Raw genomic sequence first — 19596 nt, forward strand, 5'->3', positions numbered from 1 at the left:
TGAAAAGCCATATGTAACATTTACTGGGATGGGGGAAACTAGAGAGGTGCGGGGTGCGACACTGGATCAAAAGTTGTTTGGGGTCCTGAGGTGGCTATGAGTCCAGGGGAAATATTAGGTAGACTGTAAGATGTCAAAGCCAGAGATGACTGTTTTTGAGAGCCACTGATGGATGGATGGCTGACAATCTTCAAAAACAAGGTTTCTTCGTATCTGAGAATTTACTGGCTCAATTTGTAGGAGCCACCTATCAGTTGAAATTTATTCTTCCTATGGGTATACTGCAGTGGCACAATTTACCAGTACATGAATACAAAGTCCCAACCTAATGCATTCAAGGTAATATAAATTTTATTAGAACAAAGTCTTAATAAATCTAAGATAAAAGAACCAGGAATCACATCTATTTCTATCATAGCTTCCTTATTTCTCCCTTCTCTTTTATTCCTTACCACCTAGAAGCTTAGTCACCAATGAGTGCACAGAGTTAGCTATTCAATTTCAAAATAGAATTTATTTCTGTAATAAAGAATTAAAATATAGCTGTGAAAGTAGAGAATATAAAAAATATTTAAAATGTGCAATAGTAATTTTAGAGTAAATGTAGTTAAGCATTAGAATTTGTGCTCAACTTCTACTTGAAAGATCAACCAATATTTTATATTTACATTTTATTAACTAGAGTGGGAAAACCATACCAACTTTCAATTTCAATGAAAAATTATCACTCAAGAATGAGTCTACATACCTTGTCATTGGGCCCTTTTGAGAATGAGTACAAATCTTGGGGATATATTTTCCGAAGTTGGCTTCACAAGTGGCAAGAATTTTTTTTTTAACTAATTCATCCACTTAACCCAATGTGGAGGCAATATATACTTTTTGAACATAACCATTTTGATAAATATGGGACAAGAGTATCATCCTTCACTGTACTGGTATAAAAGCTGGTAAACTCATATATCCCCAAAGCTTGGTTTTCCAGGTGGGTCTCAAATGTAGACACTAAACACAGATGAAGAAATATCTAATGAATTCTATCCCTTCCCCAAAGTTTTATTTACAATTAAAATATAGGTATTATTTTTATGCAGAACATACAACAATATTGGAAAGTGTTTGACCAGGATGAAGACAATTCTTCAGAGACTACTGTTTGCAGTTTGCAGATTAGGGTAATCTTCTCTAGGAAGAATAATGTCAACATAGCAGTACTATATTCACCAGGGATTCCAAAGCCAAAGGCTCGATCAAGTGGCAGGAAGCCACACCTTCTGGCTGCTTACAACATCACTCAGCTTCCCTTTAATCTTCAGGAAGTGTCTCTTGAATTCCAATCCATCACCCTATATTAGGAATAATATCCAAAAATTAGGTCAAAAATCTTAGAAGAAATGGCTAAATAAATCATCCTGACTTGACTTCAGGCCCATCGCTGTTCCCGCCACACTGGGCTCAGAGGGGCAACCCAGTGACATCCTGTCTGTTTCAAGCGTTGACATCTCTGGACCTAAGCCATTGTTTCCATAGGTACTGGAGGTCTGTAAACTAAAAAGAAGCTATGCAGCTACACTGAGCCTTGCCAAAATACCGTGACAAAGGAGCCAGTGATTCAGTGATACCAAAAATTTTGTTACACTAGGCTCTTAACGATGTAATTCCATACCAAGCAAGTGCTGGGACAACAGCGTTTCTGCACATCTCCAACACAGAGTGCGCGACCTCCTCCTCCAGCCTCCCTTAGGGCTGCGTGCAGCCTCTCGGGAAACAGAAGCCACTATTTTTGTCTTGCATGTCAAGGGCTTTAAAACTACATATAACCCCAGCACCAATAATTTCTAAGAAATAATAAAAAATGTGAATGAAACTCTATGTCTATGAATATTAATCATAGCATTATTAACAGATAAAAGTTCATTAATTATAATGTGCACATATGTTTGACAAATCAATATTTATTAAAAAGATATGTAAATTCAATACGAAAAATTTGAAATGCTTCAAAATTATTAAGGGTAATTATTTTAAAGGTAAAAATCATTTAGAATTATTTTACTTTTCTTATTCATTACTTAGTTACATATTCTACAAAAAACAAAAACTTTTACAAAGAAAATGACATTTCCATAAGCTATACTTTAGGATAATGACAAGAACAAATGTTTATAATATTATATAAAAAAAAGCAAGTTACGTTTCTAAATGTTACATATATGTAAACTTAGTACCATTTTAAAATAATCTCCACATAAGAGTATGTCCATAGTACATACTATTAGTTGCAGTAAGACTACTATAATGAAATATATCAAAAATAAACCTGTGTTTTCTCTGGAAAATAAGATTAAATTTGATTCTCATTTTCTTCTTTAAACTTTTTTGTATTTTTAAAATTTCTACAATGAACATGCATAAACACTTCTTTAAGCGAAACAAAGTTTTTTGTTTGTTTTTTTTAAATATGCTGTTCTACATACCTTAGAAAGCCGGAAGTCAACCAAAATCTTCTCATCCATCTCTACCAAATTCACTTTGAAAATCAGTTTATTGTTTCTTCGATCAGTTGTTGATACAGTAACCTAAGGCAATAAAAATCAGATTAAGCCAGGTGTGTGAGCAGAGGAAACTCTAAATAAAAACTGCAGTCCCGGTTGGTGACACCACTGAGATAAGACGTGGACACGCACACTTCTACAACGGGAGCCCGGAGCTGTGCCCACCCACAGGCTCACCCCTGCGGGGTTCTCCCTCCCTGTGGCTGTGCGCGCTCTGCTTGGGCCAGCGGTAACTAGCACACAGCTCCATAACCAGGGCGTGGGTCTGGGCGAACTCTCGGCCAACAAAATAAAGCAGTACGCTACCGAAAAAACAAGTGAAAGAAGAAGTAAAATGAATAAAAACAGAATGAGAACAAAGCAAGATTATTAAAACATCAGAAAGAAAGAGTCCAGATTTGTGGCTGAAAAGCTACTGTAGTTCTGATAAATGCTACAGCACGAAAACATCACAGGACGTGAAGGCAGACACGAGGGCCATGTATCACATAATTCCTTTTGCATGGAAAGTCCAGAACAAGCAGTGCACAGACAGAAGGTGGACTAGTGGTTGCCAGGGAATGAGGGAACGAGGAATAAGAAGTAACTGCTATTTGGTGCAGTTGATTCTACGGGCGAAGAAACATCCTGAAATTAAATGGTGACGGTTATACAGTCTAGTGAATATACTAAAACCACTGATCGGTACACTTTCAAAGAGTTAAAGTGATGATTTTCATGTTATGTGACTTCTGCCTTAATAAATCTTCCTTAAAAAAAAAAGAGTAAATTATCCATATTATCTATATAAGTGAGAGAAAAGTCAGTTTGGCTTCAGACTTCGGCACATAGCATTTTCTCTTAACTTTAATTTTGAAGCAGAAAAACAGAAAGAACTGTGTAATAAATCACACCAGGCCCTTCGACCTTACTGACCTACGTAAGTATGTGTTTACTTGTCTCTTTTTATGTGCTAGTTTTTTTTTTTGTTTTTAAACTAAGTTATAGAGAGCAGATACTTCACTTCAACATGTTTCTCCTACGAACTAAGACATTCTCTCACAAACTACAATTTTAGGATTATACCTATGAAATCGGACGCTGATACAGAACCATTAATATAAAACCCACATTCACACTTCCCCAGCTGATCGAATAACATTTGTTATAGCTTTGTTTCTTCAAGTCCACGGTCCAGTGGAAGATCACACATCACATCCTTCATCAGGACTCTTCGGTCCCCCTTAATGCGACAAAGTGTCCCTTACTTGTTTCTCATGTTATGAGGGTTTTTGAAAAGCCTAAAGGCAGAATGTCAATGTTACAAATATGCTATAACAATATAAACAAAAGGTGATGTGTGGGAGCAGAGGACACGGGGGGGGGGGGGGAGCGAGGGACTGTTAGTGTGTTCATTCCTTTCCCAAAAGGGAGTCAATTGCTGCTGTTACAATTAAGTATATATAGGTTTTAAGGGAATAATGACTTGAGTCTCAATATTTGTAACAACTTACTAAAGTTATTAATAAATCTTTTAAGAAATATTATTTCTTAAGGTAAAGAACATTTTACTTAAGTTCCTTTCATTTCAACTGTTTAGTTTTCAAACCGAACTAATTACTTTAAATTTTAAAAATGTACCAATGAAAAATTTTTACTCAAATATTTAAATTTTTCTTTAGGAAAGGGTATAATAAAAAAATCGATGAGATGTACCTGATTCATACAGCTCTTCTTCCACTGATAGCCCAACTTCTCGCAAGTCTCCTTCAGGCACTGGTAAGACTTGTCTGCATCCAGTTTGGTAAAGAACCGTGTCATCCTTTTGACCAAGCGCTGCCAGGGAGTCTATGTGCCAAGTGAGGAAAAGCAGGATTAATCTCATACCCTCGAAAGCGGTCACATAGCTATGGTATTTAGTGTGAAAATTCTTTTCTGTGACTTAAGATTCTCATACATAAAGGTCTCCTCTAATGATCTCTTACTTGTCAAAAAAACTGTTGTGAAGTATTAATACTTTAAGATTTATACATTGAAAAAAAAAAAGACTTTAAGACAATAAAAAATACACGGCTTCCATTATTGAGCTGAAAACTAAATCCTCTCACCTGTGAGGACCCCGGGGTGCCCAGCAACTGGCTGTTCAGGAGCATGTGATCCGGACACGCGGGCTGGGAGAAGCTGATGCCCTGCACCAGCTTATCGATGCACGAGGGGCCGGTGTCCCACAGGGAGAGGCCTGTCCGCGGCTCAGGCTGGGAGCTGGAGCACCTCACCTTCTCTTCACTGGCGTGTTAGGATGTGGGGAGAAATCGATCTTGGAATAAAATCTGCCAGGCCTTTTTATAATACATTACACACTCTCACACCAGTAAAAGGGACAATCATTATTAGGATAAAATATATACGTGTATTACTTTCCAGGGGAATATTACCTTCACAAGTACTTGATCTTTGTTCATCAATCTTACCTGGAGGCATTGTTTGCCAGGGAGAAGTCCAAACTGGACTGGATGTGCTTCGAGAACCCGCCGGGAGACTCGGACACCCCGCCTGAGGTGGCTCGGGGCCTCTTTGCCCCTGCAAACAATGAAGTAAAATAAATACAAAGGCTTTCAAGTTTTCTATGCAGAAACTTTTTAATTAACACAACTGGCAACCTGAAGCAGTAAAACTACATCTGAAGTCACTTAACACAAAATACTTACACAACAAATGGCTTCTTCTACACAGATTTTATGAGAACTGTGGTTATGATGAACTTACTAGGACTCCCTTGTCAAACTGCACAAGTCCTGATCAGGAAGTATGTCCCAAGAGTGGAGTACAAGGCCATAATGTTAACGGTACCATTTATGGTGACAGAGAAATGTTCTATGAAGACAGAGAGACCTAGCTAAAGAATAAAAACTTCTTAAAATAAGAAATAATTTATGATACTGGCAACGAACACTACGAATCTGCTCTACCCAACATCCCGTGCTCCACTGAAACATCTCTAACGAGAGTAACTGTCACACAGAAAATGAGTTGCTATATATTCGCGTTACTACCCTCGGGGCGGGGCCCTCGACACCGATACTCAGTGCTGCGTTCCTCTAGTCCGCTTCCTCCCCCTTTCTCCACAGGGACTGTTTCAAAAGCTCTGCACTCGCCTCAAATTCCGCAACCACCCCACAGGAGGCACCCCATTCCTTAGTGTACGATACCGCCTCTCATTTCCCAGACAGAAGGGTCACCAGAAACTCCCTCAAGCTGCACTACCGAATCTGCTGGTTCACCTGCCTTCCTGCCCATCCTCTCCCCCATCGAACATTCACCCCTCTACTTGTTCTTGGGCCCGCTCACCTCTCCTGTCTCCTCAGGGACCCGGACACCCCTTTACTCCCTCCCCAAGAATGCCAGCCTCCTCCTCTCAACTGGATGTGTCCCCAAACCATTCAAACACGCTGAAGCCTAGCCAACCTTTTTATTTGTTAACCCATTCATTCAAGCACTTTGGTAAGCCTACTAACATTTTATTAAGACAGGAGAAACAGCGTGCTGGTAATGCTGACAAGATCCAGGAGAGGGGGAGAAAGAGAAGAATGACGAGACAATGCCCCCGAAGAGGCAGAGGAGGACCGGGTCTCATGCACGAGAGGCAGCACTGGCTTGCACGTGGAGCAGCTTATCCGTAGCAACGGGGGAGAAAACAACTGTGAGCAAAGAGACAGCTGGGTGGGGGGGGATGGTGGTGGGAGCTCGCGGAAGTTCTCTTGTGACTGTCTCTATTTCCCAGTGAAACAGAAGTACTGGCACCCCCCAAGACTGAGCGTGGGGAAGAGGTATTAGGCGCTGAAGAGAAAAGGAGAGGTTAAATAAAGTGACTTAGGAGAGCGGCCATGAAAGAAGTGGGGAGATGCGCTATGACTGCCTAGAATTAAGGGCCCACTCAGGATTAGTGATCCTGAATTTAGAGTGAACATTGTTTTATGTTCTTCTCCAGTCGCCACGAGCTACGCAGGTGTAAGTGTAGAGCTCACAGAAAACTTGGGTTAGGTTTTACCTGTGAGTATGATGAAGAGAGAACGAGGCAAGGAAGTTGAAGGTGAATGTGAACAAGTATTACAGTGACTGGCCTCAGGCTTTAAAATAGTGAGGGTGAAACACAGGACCTCGGGAGTTAGCAGAATTAACGGACTGCCAGCCCAGGCAGGGGCAGCAGATTGCTGGGGCTAGGGTGCTAGAGGGGGGAGGAAAAATAAACCCGCATCCAGAGCAGAACGCCTGAAGATCAGAGAGCACTAGCAGAGAAAAAGGTCAAGAAAACGTGAGGCCAGGGTACTAGAAGGATCATCCAGATGAATATTTCAATCACCAAGAGCCATGACAAAAATTACATGGCCTTGTGATGGAGAGAGTGACAACGTGAAAGAAATTTTAATTTGGGGTTTAAAAGGTGATTGTAACAAGTAGGAATGGTGGGTGGTGGCAGTCCAATAACGAGGTTTGGAATAAATCAGGGGTTGGGAGGGGGAAATGAGAAGAAAGGAGAAAGTGACAATGAGGAAAAACAGGATGCCTGCCTCACCCCCAAATCCAAGGCACAAGAGTGTGGGAGAAACATCTACTATTTCAGATGCAGCAGTGCCCTCAGGGGAGAGCTGGACTTCAAATAAAGTAAGGTGAAAGCTGAAAAAACATCCAGAGAAGGGTTAAAGACTCCCCATCTGCCTCCAGCTGGTGTCTCCTCTCAGCCGTGCTTTTTGACTGGGCCGTCTACAATCTGCTCTCCCCCTCGCGCGGACTCCAGTCCCTGTGCAAACACCGTGCTCCAGAAACACCTCCCGACTCTCCCCCGGAACTGCTCCCGCCACGTGATGGGGTACACTGGACCAGCGTTTCCGCCCCTGGCCTCCACCCGCCCCTTAAATGCTGGCGGTCCTTAGCATTCTGTCATACACCCAATTTCATCACCGACCACTGACTACATTACCATCTACTTGAAGAAAACACCTAAATTGACATCTGAAGTGTAGTCCTGTCTCCCGGTACAAACACACACCTAATTTGACAGTTTTACTTAGCTTCTCAAATGCAACACGTCCGCAGTCAAAGAAACAGACCCCCCAAGTCTGTTTCCTCTTGAGCTACATCCAGCAAATGGTGCCGCCATTTATGTACAGTTGTTCCAACTAGAAAGGAATCGTCCTCGATGCCTCATGCTCTTCCTTTCCCACACGTACACCACCACCAGCCCTGTCCATTAAAGTTCTTAGGTTTCCTTGGACTCTGTCCCTTCTCTCCAATTCCCCTGTCACCAACCTAGTCCAGGTTACCATCTTCTCACAGCTAGGATGAAAAACATCAAAAGCAATGGGGAAAAAAGTAGCCAGAAAGAGCTTTTAAAACCGAATATATGATTATGTCATTTCCTTTCTAAAATCTCTCAAAGGTTTCCCCAACAGCCTTAAGGGAAAGCACAGAATTTGTAACAAAATTTATAACATGGCTTACAAGGTCACATGGCTTAGAAGGTCCTCCTCCACAACCTGGTTGCCATCTACCTCCCCCGCCTCCTCTCAGACCTCTCCCCTGCGCTGTGCACCGGTTCACTGGGCAAGCACGTGCTGACATCTACCTCCCCCCGCCCGGTCTCTGACCTCTCCCCTGCGCTGTGCAGTGGTTCACTCGGCAAGCACATGCTGAGTGCCTCTGATGACCACACGCTGCAACCACTGGGGAAACATGGGTGTACAAGCTGGACGTGGTCCACACCCTACCGGCCCTTCTTTCAAGTTCCTCAAATACCCACTTTCTCAACCTCAAGACGTCCCCAAGGCCACTCCCCCTGTTCGGAATGTGCCACTTATCTTGTCAGTATTCCTCTGGCTAACTCCCCTTTAAGTCTTCAAACCTGAGATGTAACGTGATTTCCTCAGGAGGACAAGTTTTCTCTGTCACTTAAGACTTGGTCACACAATTAGCTCTAGTGCCCTGACTTTCAACTCTATATGGCTGTCTTGTGCTGTTGGCTTGTGATAGCGACTCTGCAAGTTCTTTATGTTCACAGAAAAAACTACTTGTACGTGAAGGACATTACCTTTCTTGAGTGCTTTGTTGTACCATCTATCCTTTTTGATGTCTGGGATGGTAATCCTTACTGATGGGTTCTCCACTAGGATTTTATGCAGCAGAGCTGAAAACAAAACCCCGAGACAACATTTACAAAAGAGTCACGCGAAACAGAAAAGCCTGCAGCCTGTGGTATGGAACATTCTCTTGGTCTCCTTACGTCTAAATATTACGTGCGAGGGAGAAAAAGAATAAACTATTAAAGCTACTGCATTATGGAGTTCCTTTCACACAGTTGTCCTTGGCTACTGTCTACACCTTAGGACACGATGCCCAGATCTGAGCCTCAATTATTGGTAAAAAGTAGCCTACGGGGCAGGTAGAAATGTTTCTCCCCAGGGGACATTAACAAAAATATACAAAAAACTCTCTTACCCATGCAATGTCAAACCTGTTCCACTGTCATGCTAAGTCCTCATTCATGCAGTTTAAAAAAAAAATTTACTCTCCAGTATCTTAAGGTGTCTTAATTATCTTGACAAGGAACTCAACTATCTCCTACCACAAAAATAATTTTCTAATGGACAAAAGGCTTAACTGAAAAAAGTGAAGTCATAAAAACACAGGAAATTTTTTTCTAGTGATAGAGTAGAAAAGACTTTTCCAAACCTGACAATATAGTCAGGAACCACAAAGGACAAGAGATTTAAATAAATAAAAATGTAAGCTGTTTTGCATGTCAAAATAGCATAAAATAAAACTGTATGACAAATTATGAAAAATATTTGTAATAAATGCAAAGACAGGAGGTGGGAGAGGGACAAGGCGTGTGACTGGTGATGGAAGGAGACGTGACTGGGGCGGTGAGCACACAGTACAGTGCACAGATGATGCCTTAGAGAACCAGGCACCGGAAACCTGTGTCATTCTGTTACCAATGTTACCCCAGCAAATTCAATAAAAAGTTAATAAATGCGAAAACATTATCACAATATATTAAAAAAAATAATAAATACATAGTAGATATATAACTTCATTAGTACTAAATTTAAAATAACAAAAAACAGTGAATATATTTTTATAGGTCTATCAGATTAAATATTTTTTAATGTAAATTAATGAGACTGTGATGAAATGATATGAACTTTCTGAAAAGCAACTTGGCAAAGTAAACCAGAATAATTAAAAAGTACATATATTCTTGACCCTGCAATTCCACATCTGGAGTTTTATTTTGATTAATAATTTATATGGATAATCATCATATCTTTCATAACAGTGAAAAATTAGGAAGAAAATCTAAATCCCTAACAAAGCGAACCAGATCAGTGTAATAAGGAATATCCATTCAGCAGGATACCTACAAAACAATGATGTGGGCCTGTAATTGCAGTCATGGAAAAGTTCACAAAGCATTAACACAAAAAAGCTACAAAGTATCATGTATATGTAGTGTGATCCCATTTTTAATAAAAACACAAATAGTATACATATATAACAAATGTTACATATGAAGAGTATACATATGTAACCAATATATGTACTTACATATTTTTATGTTTTTACAACAAAGTACAGAAGCACATATCAAAATACTAGAAGGAGCTATTTCTGAGGGATTATAGGACTTTTTAAAAAATTGCTATTTTTTATGTTTAAATTTATCTACAAGAATCATGGATTATTTACCCGATTATTTAAAAGTTAAAAACATGTAATAAAAAAAAAATCAAACAGTAATACGCTTCATTATCCAAATCAGTGCTTTCAATCAGGACAACCCAGTTACCTAGAGGAGCAGAGTCGATTTTTTTCCAAGGGTTGAGGTATGTCTTCTTTTCTTTCCAATCGGAATACTCCTGGCAGCTGTCACTGGGCTGGTCCCACGGCAACTCTGAAAAGGAAACAAGTCCCCGTTTCCTGAGTGTTCAGATCATTATGCAGCAAAGGTTCCAAGGAAAAATAATCAACAATACGAGTCCATTTCTTGCAGGTTAATTCAATACAGTGTTCAAGCCAAGAGCACCAACTCACAGAAGTTTCAGAGGTACTCAAAGATGCACAAACCACGTCCTGCCTTACCCCTCCCAAAAGTATTCACATGAATCTTCAAAGCAAGAGCTACTGTGGTATTTCATTCATTTTTTAAAACTGTTGGGATTAGAAGTTCCAACCTAGTTATAAAAAACTCACTATTAAAATACTGTCATATAAATATGGATGCCTTTGGTTTCTTTCATTGATCTTGGTATAACAGATCTGTCTTTCCACAGGACAGGAGTTCTCTCACGAAGAAACAGTTCTCACCTCCAGCCAGCATTGCGGTGAGTACTATTCCACAGGACCAGACATCAACGGGTTCTGCATGGAACTCTTTTCTCTTTATGAGTTCTGGAGCCACATAAGGCAAAGTCCCGCACATCTTGTTCAACAAGCGCTCCCGGTTATTATGCCGGAACACTGTCGCCAAGCCAAAGTCGGAGATTTTGAGGTTATCTACACCAAGGAAAAAGAGATGGCACTGGGTACAAATGTTTCATAACTAGATATATTTAAAGAAACTAAGTTTTATTGGAAAATCACTGGTGTTACTTAAGGTTTATAGAACTTGTCTACCTTAAAATGACCAATTTTTAAAAAGAAGAAATAAGACATCATCCTCTAGCTAGAATTAGCGAAAGGACTCATCGCTTCTACTCAGAGAAATAGCATCGATGCACAAAACGAATTAAAGAAAGACCCTGGAGCCAAAAGGGCCTGCCCTTCTGGAAAGGGCACCACTCCAGACCAGTGCTGAGTGCAGAGCCGAGCCCTTCCTGGGGAGTGCAGCGGGCAGGAGGCATCGGTGATGCTCAGGCACAACTTCGCCAGCAGCAAACAAGCCCTGCCGGCCGGAAGAAAATACAGGGGTGGGCAAAGGTAGGCTTCAGTTGTTCATATGGAAAAAGACACGCGGGTTACGATTATTGCCATCGCTTTATTCACTCTGTGTTTCACACGCTCACAACTGTAAACCTACTTTTGCCCACTCCTCTATGTAAAGACACACCAAGACTAAAGATCTACAAACCAATAGAACTTCCTGTTGAAATGGGTAAGTTTAGAAAAGGAGGAGGAACTCTGTATAGAAAACAAACCAGAAAGGCAAACTCCCCCTCTAACTTCCCATCTTCAACACACAAAAACTGCAGGCAGAACCTTCAGTTTAACTCCCGCCCAGTGAGAGTCTCCTGGAACGGAGTGACACTGCGCTAGCCAATGCGGGGAGAGAAATTACTAAAGAAGACCAACCACAGACATCTGCTGTGCAGGTCAGGAAGACACAGAACATTTTAAAACCTTGTAGCAAAGGAATCTAGTCTTAGGGTTAGGGAAGGTTCCCTATTTTCAACCTCTTTAGAGGGTAATCTGGCAAAAGATGTCAAAATCTGAAACATTCACACACTCTTTCAACTATCAATTTCTACTTCTAGGACTACATCCAAAGAAATACATACACCTACAAACTCACAAACATAAGGATATTCTTGCAGTGTTACTTGTAAATAACTTAAATGTCCACCAATAAAGAAGTGATTAAATCTTATCATAAATGTACACAATGAAACTATCTAAGTAATTGTTTTTAAAAAGGTATATTTACATGTTCTGACATAAAACTGGGTATAAGGGGAAAAAAGGGCAAGCATCATAACAAGTATTCATAACATGACCCAATTTTTATATTGGGTCTGTGCTCAAATTCATAGAACAGTCATCACTGTTTTATTTGTTTTTAAAAGCTACAAGCTACTGTCCCAAAATAGGAGGATTCTTTAAAAATCACTTATATCTGCACAATATAATATGTAAGCCATTGATGACGTTTACCTGTATTTGAGTTGGAAGGTACCTCCTGCAATTACCTTTACATGTGACACAATCTTAATAAATCACTGAGATTGCGTCCCAAGTCACTTATTAGTACTGATCACTGAAAACACTAATGGATGACCACAGTATTCCTTGGATTTTGTTCTTTTGTTATATTTGCAACATAAAACAGGTTAGAGAACTGCTAATAATAAATTCTAAATTAAAGAGTGTGGTTATTTCTGAGAAAAAGGGAGGTATACCTGTGAAGGAATATACAGGAGGACTTCAACTATATTGGTAATGCTTTATTTTTTTAAGATTATTATTATTGGATAGAAATAAAAGAGTATTTAAATAAGATGCAAGACGAAGAACAATACAATGAACACCCACTCACCCAATGCCCAGTGTTAAGAACTTTTATCTCCTTTGAAATCCCCTTAAACACTTCCCAAAATATATTTTCTCCCTTACCTTCTCAGAAATAACCACCATTCGGAGTTTTATTATGCCCTTTCTTGTGATTTTCTCCATGTTCGTATTCCTAAACAATATATTTGGTTTTATATATTTTTGAACTTCACAGAATCATACTTGTATGAATTCTTCTACCATTGTTTTTGCTATATATCACATTCCAGAATTTTATCCACGTAATTAGTTGTAGCTATAATTCACCCATTTTGTAATTTATGTGTTCTATTGCTGAGAGATATTTAGGTTGTTTCCAGTTTTTGCTATTATAAACACAAAGCTGTGAGCAGTGCGTACACGTGTAAGGTCTCATTGTTTAAGCTGGGGGGCACACTGGTGTTCGTATGTATCTCCTTTATACTCACAGCCCAAGTAGATACTCTTACTATTCCTATTTTACAAATGAAGACAGTGAGGCAGAGCGAGAAGTGAAGCAACTTACCGGAGGCCACAGACCCTAAGAGGCAGCCTAGATCAAACCTCGGTTCCAATGACTCTGGAGCTCAAACTTTTAACACTATGCTATACTGCCTACCATATTTAGAGACATGCAATCCTTCTTTTCTTTCTTTCCTTTTTTAAATGGCTTTTCATTTAGTTTTTGAGATTTAAAAAAAAATTTAGAGGGGAAAGGAGAAAGAGAGGGAGAGAAACATCAATGTGTGGTTGCCTCTAGAGCTCCCCCTACTGGGAACCTGGCCAGCAACCCAGGCATGTGCCCTGACTGGGAATGGAAACCAAGCGACCCTTTGCTTTGCAGTCTGGCCCTCAATCCACTGAGCCACATCAGCCAGGGTTTTTTCTTTTTAAATCCATCTTTTTCATAGGATTTTATGTAGACTGAAACTGGCATTTAATTTCTAGATGAGGAAGGAGAACTGATTACAACACCATCAAGGCTTTTAGTATTCAAAAAGTAACGGAATGAAAAATAGAAGCAAAGGGAACTCCCCCAGCTTGTGCTTTCTTTTCTCAGGGTTCATCAACAGGCTGCTCTAGAGTTCCTTTTCCCCTATATACCAAATTTTTTTATTATCTAAAATTTTGCTATGTGCCTTATGAAACAATTTACAGAAAGCTAAATAACCAAAGGAGGCTCTTAAGTAGCTAGGTTGGTAAATGACCTAATACAAGGATTGCTGGAAGATATTCACCAAAGCACGAACAAAGGTACTCACTGAAACAGTTAACTGACTGGTGGGTTTTTGGTGATTTTTCACTTTCTTCTTTATACTTTTAATCTCATTTCATGATCACATTTTATTTTTAAAAAGAAAAAAAACCCCAATATTTTTAGTTTGGGAACAAAGTTTTCGGTTTTCCAGATATTTTTACACGTTCATATCTCTGTTATTTATACAAGCTGGCTTTTCTTTTTTTTTTTAAATGCTCTTTTTTTAAAAGATTTTATTTATTTAAGAGAAGGGAGGGAGGGAGAAAGAGAGAGAGAGAAACATCAATGTGTGGTTGCTTGGGGTCATGGCCTGCAACCCAGGGACGTACCCTGACTGGGTATCGAACCTGCGACACTTTGGTTCCCAGCCCGTGCTCAATCCACTGAGCTATGCCAGCCAGGGCTGGCTTTTCTTAATTTAGCCCCTTGTATGGAGGTCTACTAGGGAGCTCAGGAAGAAGTCGGGAAGAGGCAGATGAGACAGGACACTGTTACCTGCTGAGGGGAACAATCCTGCCAGAAAACAGTACATCTCAACGTTGAACGAGATCCTAAAAGTACTTCGGTCCAACTTTCCAAGCAATGTTTCAATTCCCTTCCCAGTGTCCCTAACAATCAACAATCCAGTGTTTGACTCACAAGTTACAAATCCACTGTTTTCCAAAGCAACCTACTCCTTTTCTGGACAGACCCATTAAGAGGGGTCATCTTGTACCACCAATGCAAGTTGCTTCTGCACAGTTTCCCCTCAAGTGTTCGGAAGAACTGTATGGAACAGTTAGCAGGTTTCCCTGAGTTTTTTCAATTATTCCTTATTTTACAAAGTTTTATACCTTTCATCATTCTGGTCACTCTCCTACAAAAGTACTTCAGGGGCCCACAGGCCTCCTACAGTATTTCCCCAGGATACCCATTATTTGTGGTGTGGCCTCACCTTAGCTTCCCAATGACCAAATTAACACTGGTGACTGTTACGAACTTTTAACCTATTTTGCTGCCAAAGATAGGCCATTCAACAGTACTTACCTGGTACTTTTTTCAATCCAGATATTGGACTTTAGATTTTTCCCTAATGGAAAACAACTCACTAAATCTGACTCACCTCTCTGGTCTGCTAAATTCATTCATTCAATAAATATTTTTGAAAGCCTACTATGTGCCAGGCACTATTCTAGTGCATTAAGTACAGCATTAAACAAAACAGACAAAAATCATTAGCTCATGCAGCTGACACTTCTGTCATCTTCGTAGATCCTTATTCTACAAACTAACACTTTCACTATATACCCTCTCAGTTTCATCCATAAGATATGACCCAACTCCTTGCACCTTTACCCAAGTCACAGATTAAAAAGTACAAACAGGGCAAAGCTAAAGTCCAGGCTATTCCAATAAAAACATTCACTTAATTCATTAAAGAGCTGTTTAAGACTATTCATATAGCTGTTCATCTAGGGAGCTACCCTGGCATCCAGCTTAGATTTCCCTATCTCATCCACAACATCATGAAGGACTTGTGAAGTCTAAATATACTACAAGTCACCCAAATTCCCAAGACTTTTCAGATGGTCTGCCCTGAAATGTCACTAAAGGAAAAGCCTCGAAACACCCTTCTTTGGCTGTGTTAAAATAATTTAGGTAGCAGTGACAAAATGCTAAACTTACCCCTTTCATCCAATAGGAGATTTTCTGGCTTAATATCCCTATGAGTTATTCCAATACCATGCAGATAAACCTAAGTGGAAAGCAAAGGGAACCATATCAGAATTTGGTAACTGACTTCATTCATGCTAACTTTAAGTAAAAGGAAATGAGACAGCTGCACCTACCACCCCTGCCATGAGCTGGTGGAAGAACCTCTGAGCATCTTGTTCGGGCATGCCTATGTCTGGCTCTATGAGAATCAATTACGAAAGTTAGTTTACCAGGTACGTATAATCAGGAATCAACCACAGAGTCTTCTTATTTCTAAGATTAAACATTTATGACTGGACCTCAGCAAGCACAATCTTATGCCAACAAAAGACTCTGGAGTCCAGTAACACAATGAGTAATAACTCTTCTTTCTTAACTTAGTAACTTAGTAACTCAAATTTCCCCATCTGTTACGTGGCAAAAACAAATTAACATTACAGGGAAATTACAGAGAGAAATAACACACTATTATCCAAACCAAGAATGCAAACCACCCCTTGAAAGCCCCTGCTTATCTTATATTAACCATGATTTGAGCTTTCAGATTCTCCCCTAATTTCATCAAAACATTACGCCCGTATTTTTACACTCCTGAAATGTAATTGCCAAAGTGGAAGCTTAGGCAAATCTAAGCTAATGTCACTAAACATTTAACGACAGATTTAAACTTCATATTTGACTTCTCACACCAAACAGTCACGAATGCCAGTGAAGTTTCTTTACAAAACACAGTTTTATTAAGAAATGTTCCACTGTCAGTTATTTTATTCTATCTTGATCTTCTTTATTAATTCTTGATTTCTTTTACACTCAACTCTCTCCTGAGATTAAATACTAGAGATTCTAAAAACCAATTTTAATTGTTAATATGATGGCTTTAAATAATAAATTTAGGACCACAGAATATATTTTATGTACTTCTCAGCGTCCTATAACATCAAGCCTTTGAGTCTACACAGAACATTCAAGTAGCAGAAACAGAATTTACTTCGTATACATAACAGCAATCATAGAAAACTGTAAATTATTTCATGTAAACAAATAATGAAGAAACATAACAACATGCTATTATTTGGGATCTGTAAATATATGCAATGATTTCATGTAACTAGTGTCTACAAAAAGTTGTACAGGCGAACAATGCATCTCATTTATAATACTTCCCCACGGGATTAGTTTATCATTCTTAAAATCCACAAAACAACATTACCAACCCAAATCACTTAGAAAACTTGGGAAGATCGTTTTCTTTACTGACTTCACGCTTTCAGGTGTTAAGAAGCAAAAACAAAACAATTTACTTCAATTTCTCTGTTGCAATTCTGAGTGGACACTGACCAAGGAGCACACCCAAGTTTAAAAAACAAATTTAGAGACTTCTTTAGCAGAATAATTATCTTAAATCTTTTCCATACCTATGCGATCAAAAAGCTCTCCCCCACTACAGTACTCCAGAAACAGATACTGGATGTTGCCTTCTCTCCGGTGGCCGTAGAACTTCACCACGTTCTCGTGATTTAACATTTTATTGATACAGATCTCTTTCTTAATGTTTTCTGGGCAGTCTACCGCACGCTTCATGTCGACAATCTTCACTGCAACTGCTTCTTCAGTTCTTCTATTCACAGCAAGTTGGACTCTACAAAGAGAAAGGAAAAGGTATAACACTCCAGACACATGAATTCCATTTCTTTTTACAACCTCAAAAGATTCAGCGCGACCCATCCAACACTATTTTACCTTCGTCAAATTCCTCCACCAAGGAGAAACCATGGGAATGGTTCCTGCCATATTCTCAAAAGATACGACTCCTTTCTGAAAGGTGAGGTACAAACAAATGCACCAAGACAGAATATGCCGGTCATATGCTGTACAACCAAAAGTCACTGAACAAACGCTTGAGAAAATAAAATGGGGTAATAGCCATGCTAGGCCCCATCATGAATACACATCCTCTACTCACTCAATTGTAGTAACATTACCCAACGTTTATTAATCCTGTGGTCACTGTTCTACGCACCCATGGGGTCAGCACCATCATTGCCATCTTACAGCTAAGAAAACAGAGGCACTCAAGGACATTAAGACGCTTGCCTAAGAACAAAACAATGACCCGCAGGGCAGGTGACAGAGTGACGATGTGGCTGGCGCCAGGCAGTCAAACTCCATGTGATAGTTCATTTAAGCATTACGCCTAAACCACAGGAAGGAGTATGTGGCAGGAGAAACTGACTTTAGCGGTCCCTTTTAGCTCTTTACAAAGAAAATGTAAAACAAAACAAAGTCCTTACAAAAGATCGTATAGCTTCAGTACCCACAGGTTTTGGATTTCAAATGCAGAGATCTGTTTTCTAAGCGCCCAGTGTATTAAAATGAACAGGGGTGGGGGTGGGAAGGGCGCCGACTCACTCTCCGTAGGCGCCTTCGCCCAGCGTCTGCACCAGGTCCCAGTCTTCCACGAAGGGCACTGCCATGACTCCGCGGGGCACCCGGGCTGCAAGGGGCAGGCACCAGAAAAGACGCGAGATGAGTTCGAGCTCCCATCACTTGGGAAGCCGCGGGGCTCCGCGTCCTACCAGGAGCCCTCAATATAAATAACAGCTCTGGTTTCCCCTGGCACCTCATCACCCATATTTCGCCCCGGTCTAAACCACAGGCCAGTATCCTAAACTGGGGGGTTGGGTCCCGTGCGCATCCACTGGCGCGCACACTGCATGCTCAGACGCGGCCGTTCTTGCCCCCGAAGGGGACAGAGCAGTGGTGGTGATGAAACCCCGGGGCCGGTGCCTCCTGGGGGATGGGGAGGCAGGTGAGAGGTGAGCGGAAGGTAGCTAGAACCACCGCAGTTCCTCCTCTCCGCCCCCTTAACGTCCCCTAGGCCGGGGAGATCCGGGGCGGGGCCAGCCTGCCCTGAGAGGCGGAAGGGAGGGCAGGGTGGCACACAGACTAGCCCAGGGGTGGCGTCTGCAGTCCCTCTACCACCCAGGTCCCGGGACCCCGGGACCCCCGGTTCCCCCTCCTCTGCTCTCTGGAACCGCCCCTCCACGGGAGAGTCTCCGAGCCCTGAACCCGTTGCCGTGTCCCCCGCATCCAATGCGGACCCCGAACTCCTCTGCAGACCCCCTTGCTACGCTGTCCGCCGCCTTCCTCACCCGACCGTCCTCTGCCTGCCACCACAGCAATCCAAATGCAGCGCTTTTCCCGCCAAAACTGGCAGCGTCACACTGCCGCAAACGTGGGCGCCCTTGCCGTAAAGCAGGGAGGCGCGCTTTCCTGTTTTCCAAGTTTGGAAGGGTGGCCACTGCAGTGGCCGGCGCTCTGATCCTACGGGCTTCAGCAGCGAGGCCCGGGCTCCTTTGGGGACCGGAGGAGGCCCTGGCTGCCGAGGGCGCCCCCGCGATAGCTCTGTGAGCCCAAAGGCGTCTTCGTCCTGGGCGGCGCTGGAGCCGAGCGCGCATGGCTGCGTTTCTGCCCGTGCGCGCCGCCTGTCCGGTCCTGGCACCTTCGCACAGTTGCTCCGCTACGGGACAGGAGTGTGTGGCCCATGGTCACTCTGTCACCTTCCAGTGCGGCTCAGACCGAGCTCGAGCCGAGAAGCTGGGAACGGGTGCTGAGAAGCAATGCTGAAGGGGCGAAGGAAGTTGCGGGGAGCCCAGAACCTGGTCCTTCCAGAACCAGCTGGGAAAGCAGCCGGTGCAATCTCTTGTAGTTTGCGGTAGTGGGGGGATGACCGGTTTTGCCCAGTGTTTCTTGAACCCGCTCCAGAGCAGCACCTTAGCCCCACCGTTTTGGAAGAAGGGCATCTGC

At 41.5% G+C, this 19596-nt stretch overlaps 1 protein-coding gene across 2 annotated transcripts; it reads right to left on the minus strand.

Moving 5' to 3' along the window:
• Window positions 1-333: 333 nt before the first annotated feature.
• CHEK1 (checkpoint kinase 1) lies at window positions 334-19012 on the minus strand. 2 transcript variants are annotated; one of them, XM_045860261.1, is made up of 13 exons: window positions 18942-19012; window positions 18199-18283; window positions 17205-17428; window positions 15924-15988; window positions 15760-15829; window positions 10899-11087; window positions 10381-10485; window positions 8620-8715; window positions 5006-5114; window positions 4643-4820; window positions 4251-4382; window positions 2478-2579; window positions 334-1346 (listed from the first exon to the last, which is right to left on the minus strand). In XM_045860261.1, exons 2-13 carry the CDS (start codon window positions 18261-18263, stop codon window positions 1251-1253), a joined length of 1431 nt encoding a protein of 476 aa, XP_045716217.1. In that variant the 5' UTR covers window positions 18264-18283; window positions 18942-19012; the 3' UTR covers window positions 334-1250. The 2 variants fall into 2 exon arrangements, with proteins under 2 accessions (XP_045716217.1, XP_045716218.1); XM_045860262.1 differs by having other exon boundaries at window positions 18891-18951.
• Window positions 19013-19596: the final 584 nt, after the last annotated feature.

This window comes from Phyllostomus hastatus, unplaced genomic scaffold, assembly GCF_019186645.2.
Source record: "Phyllostomus hastatus isolate PE091 unplaced genomic scaffold, TTU_PhHast_1.1 phas_scaffold_193, whole genome shotgun sequence".
Classification (NCBI taxonomy): Eukaryota; Metazoa; Chordata; class Mammalia; order Chiroptera; family Phyllostomidae; genus Phyllostomus; species Phyllostomus hastatus.

Bases quoted from the DNA above. Each gene is read 5' to 3' on its own strand.
- CHEK1 (XM_045860261.1), bottom strand. From the start codon at position 18,263: ATGGCAGTGCCCTTCGTGGAAGACTGGGACCTGGTGCAGACGCTGGGC. The intron at 10,486-10,898 runs GTGAGAACTGTT...TTTCCTTTTCAG, and splicing joins CACCGCAATGCTGGCTGGAG to AGTTGCCGTGGGACCAGCCC. The intron at 4,383-4,642 runs GTGAGAGGATTT...CTTGGCACATAG, and splicing joins GCACCCCGGGGTCCTCACAG to ACTCCCTGGCAGCGCTTGGT.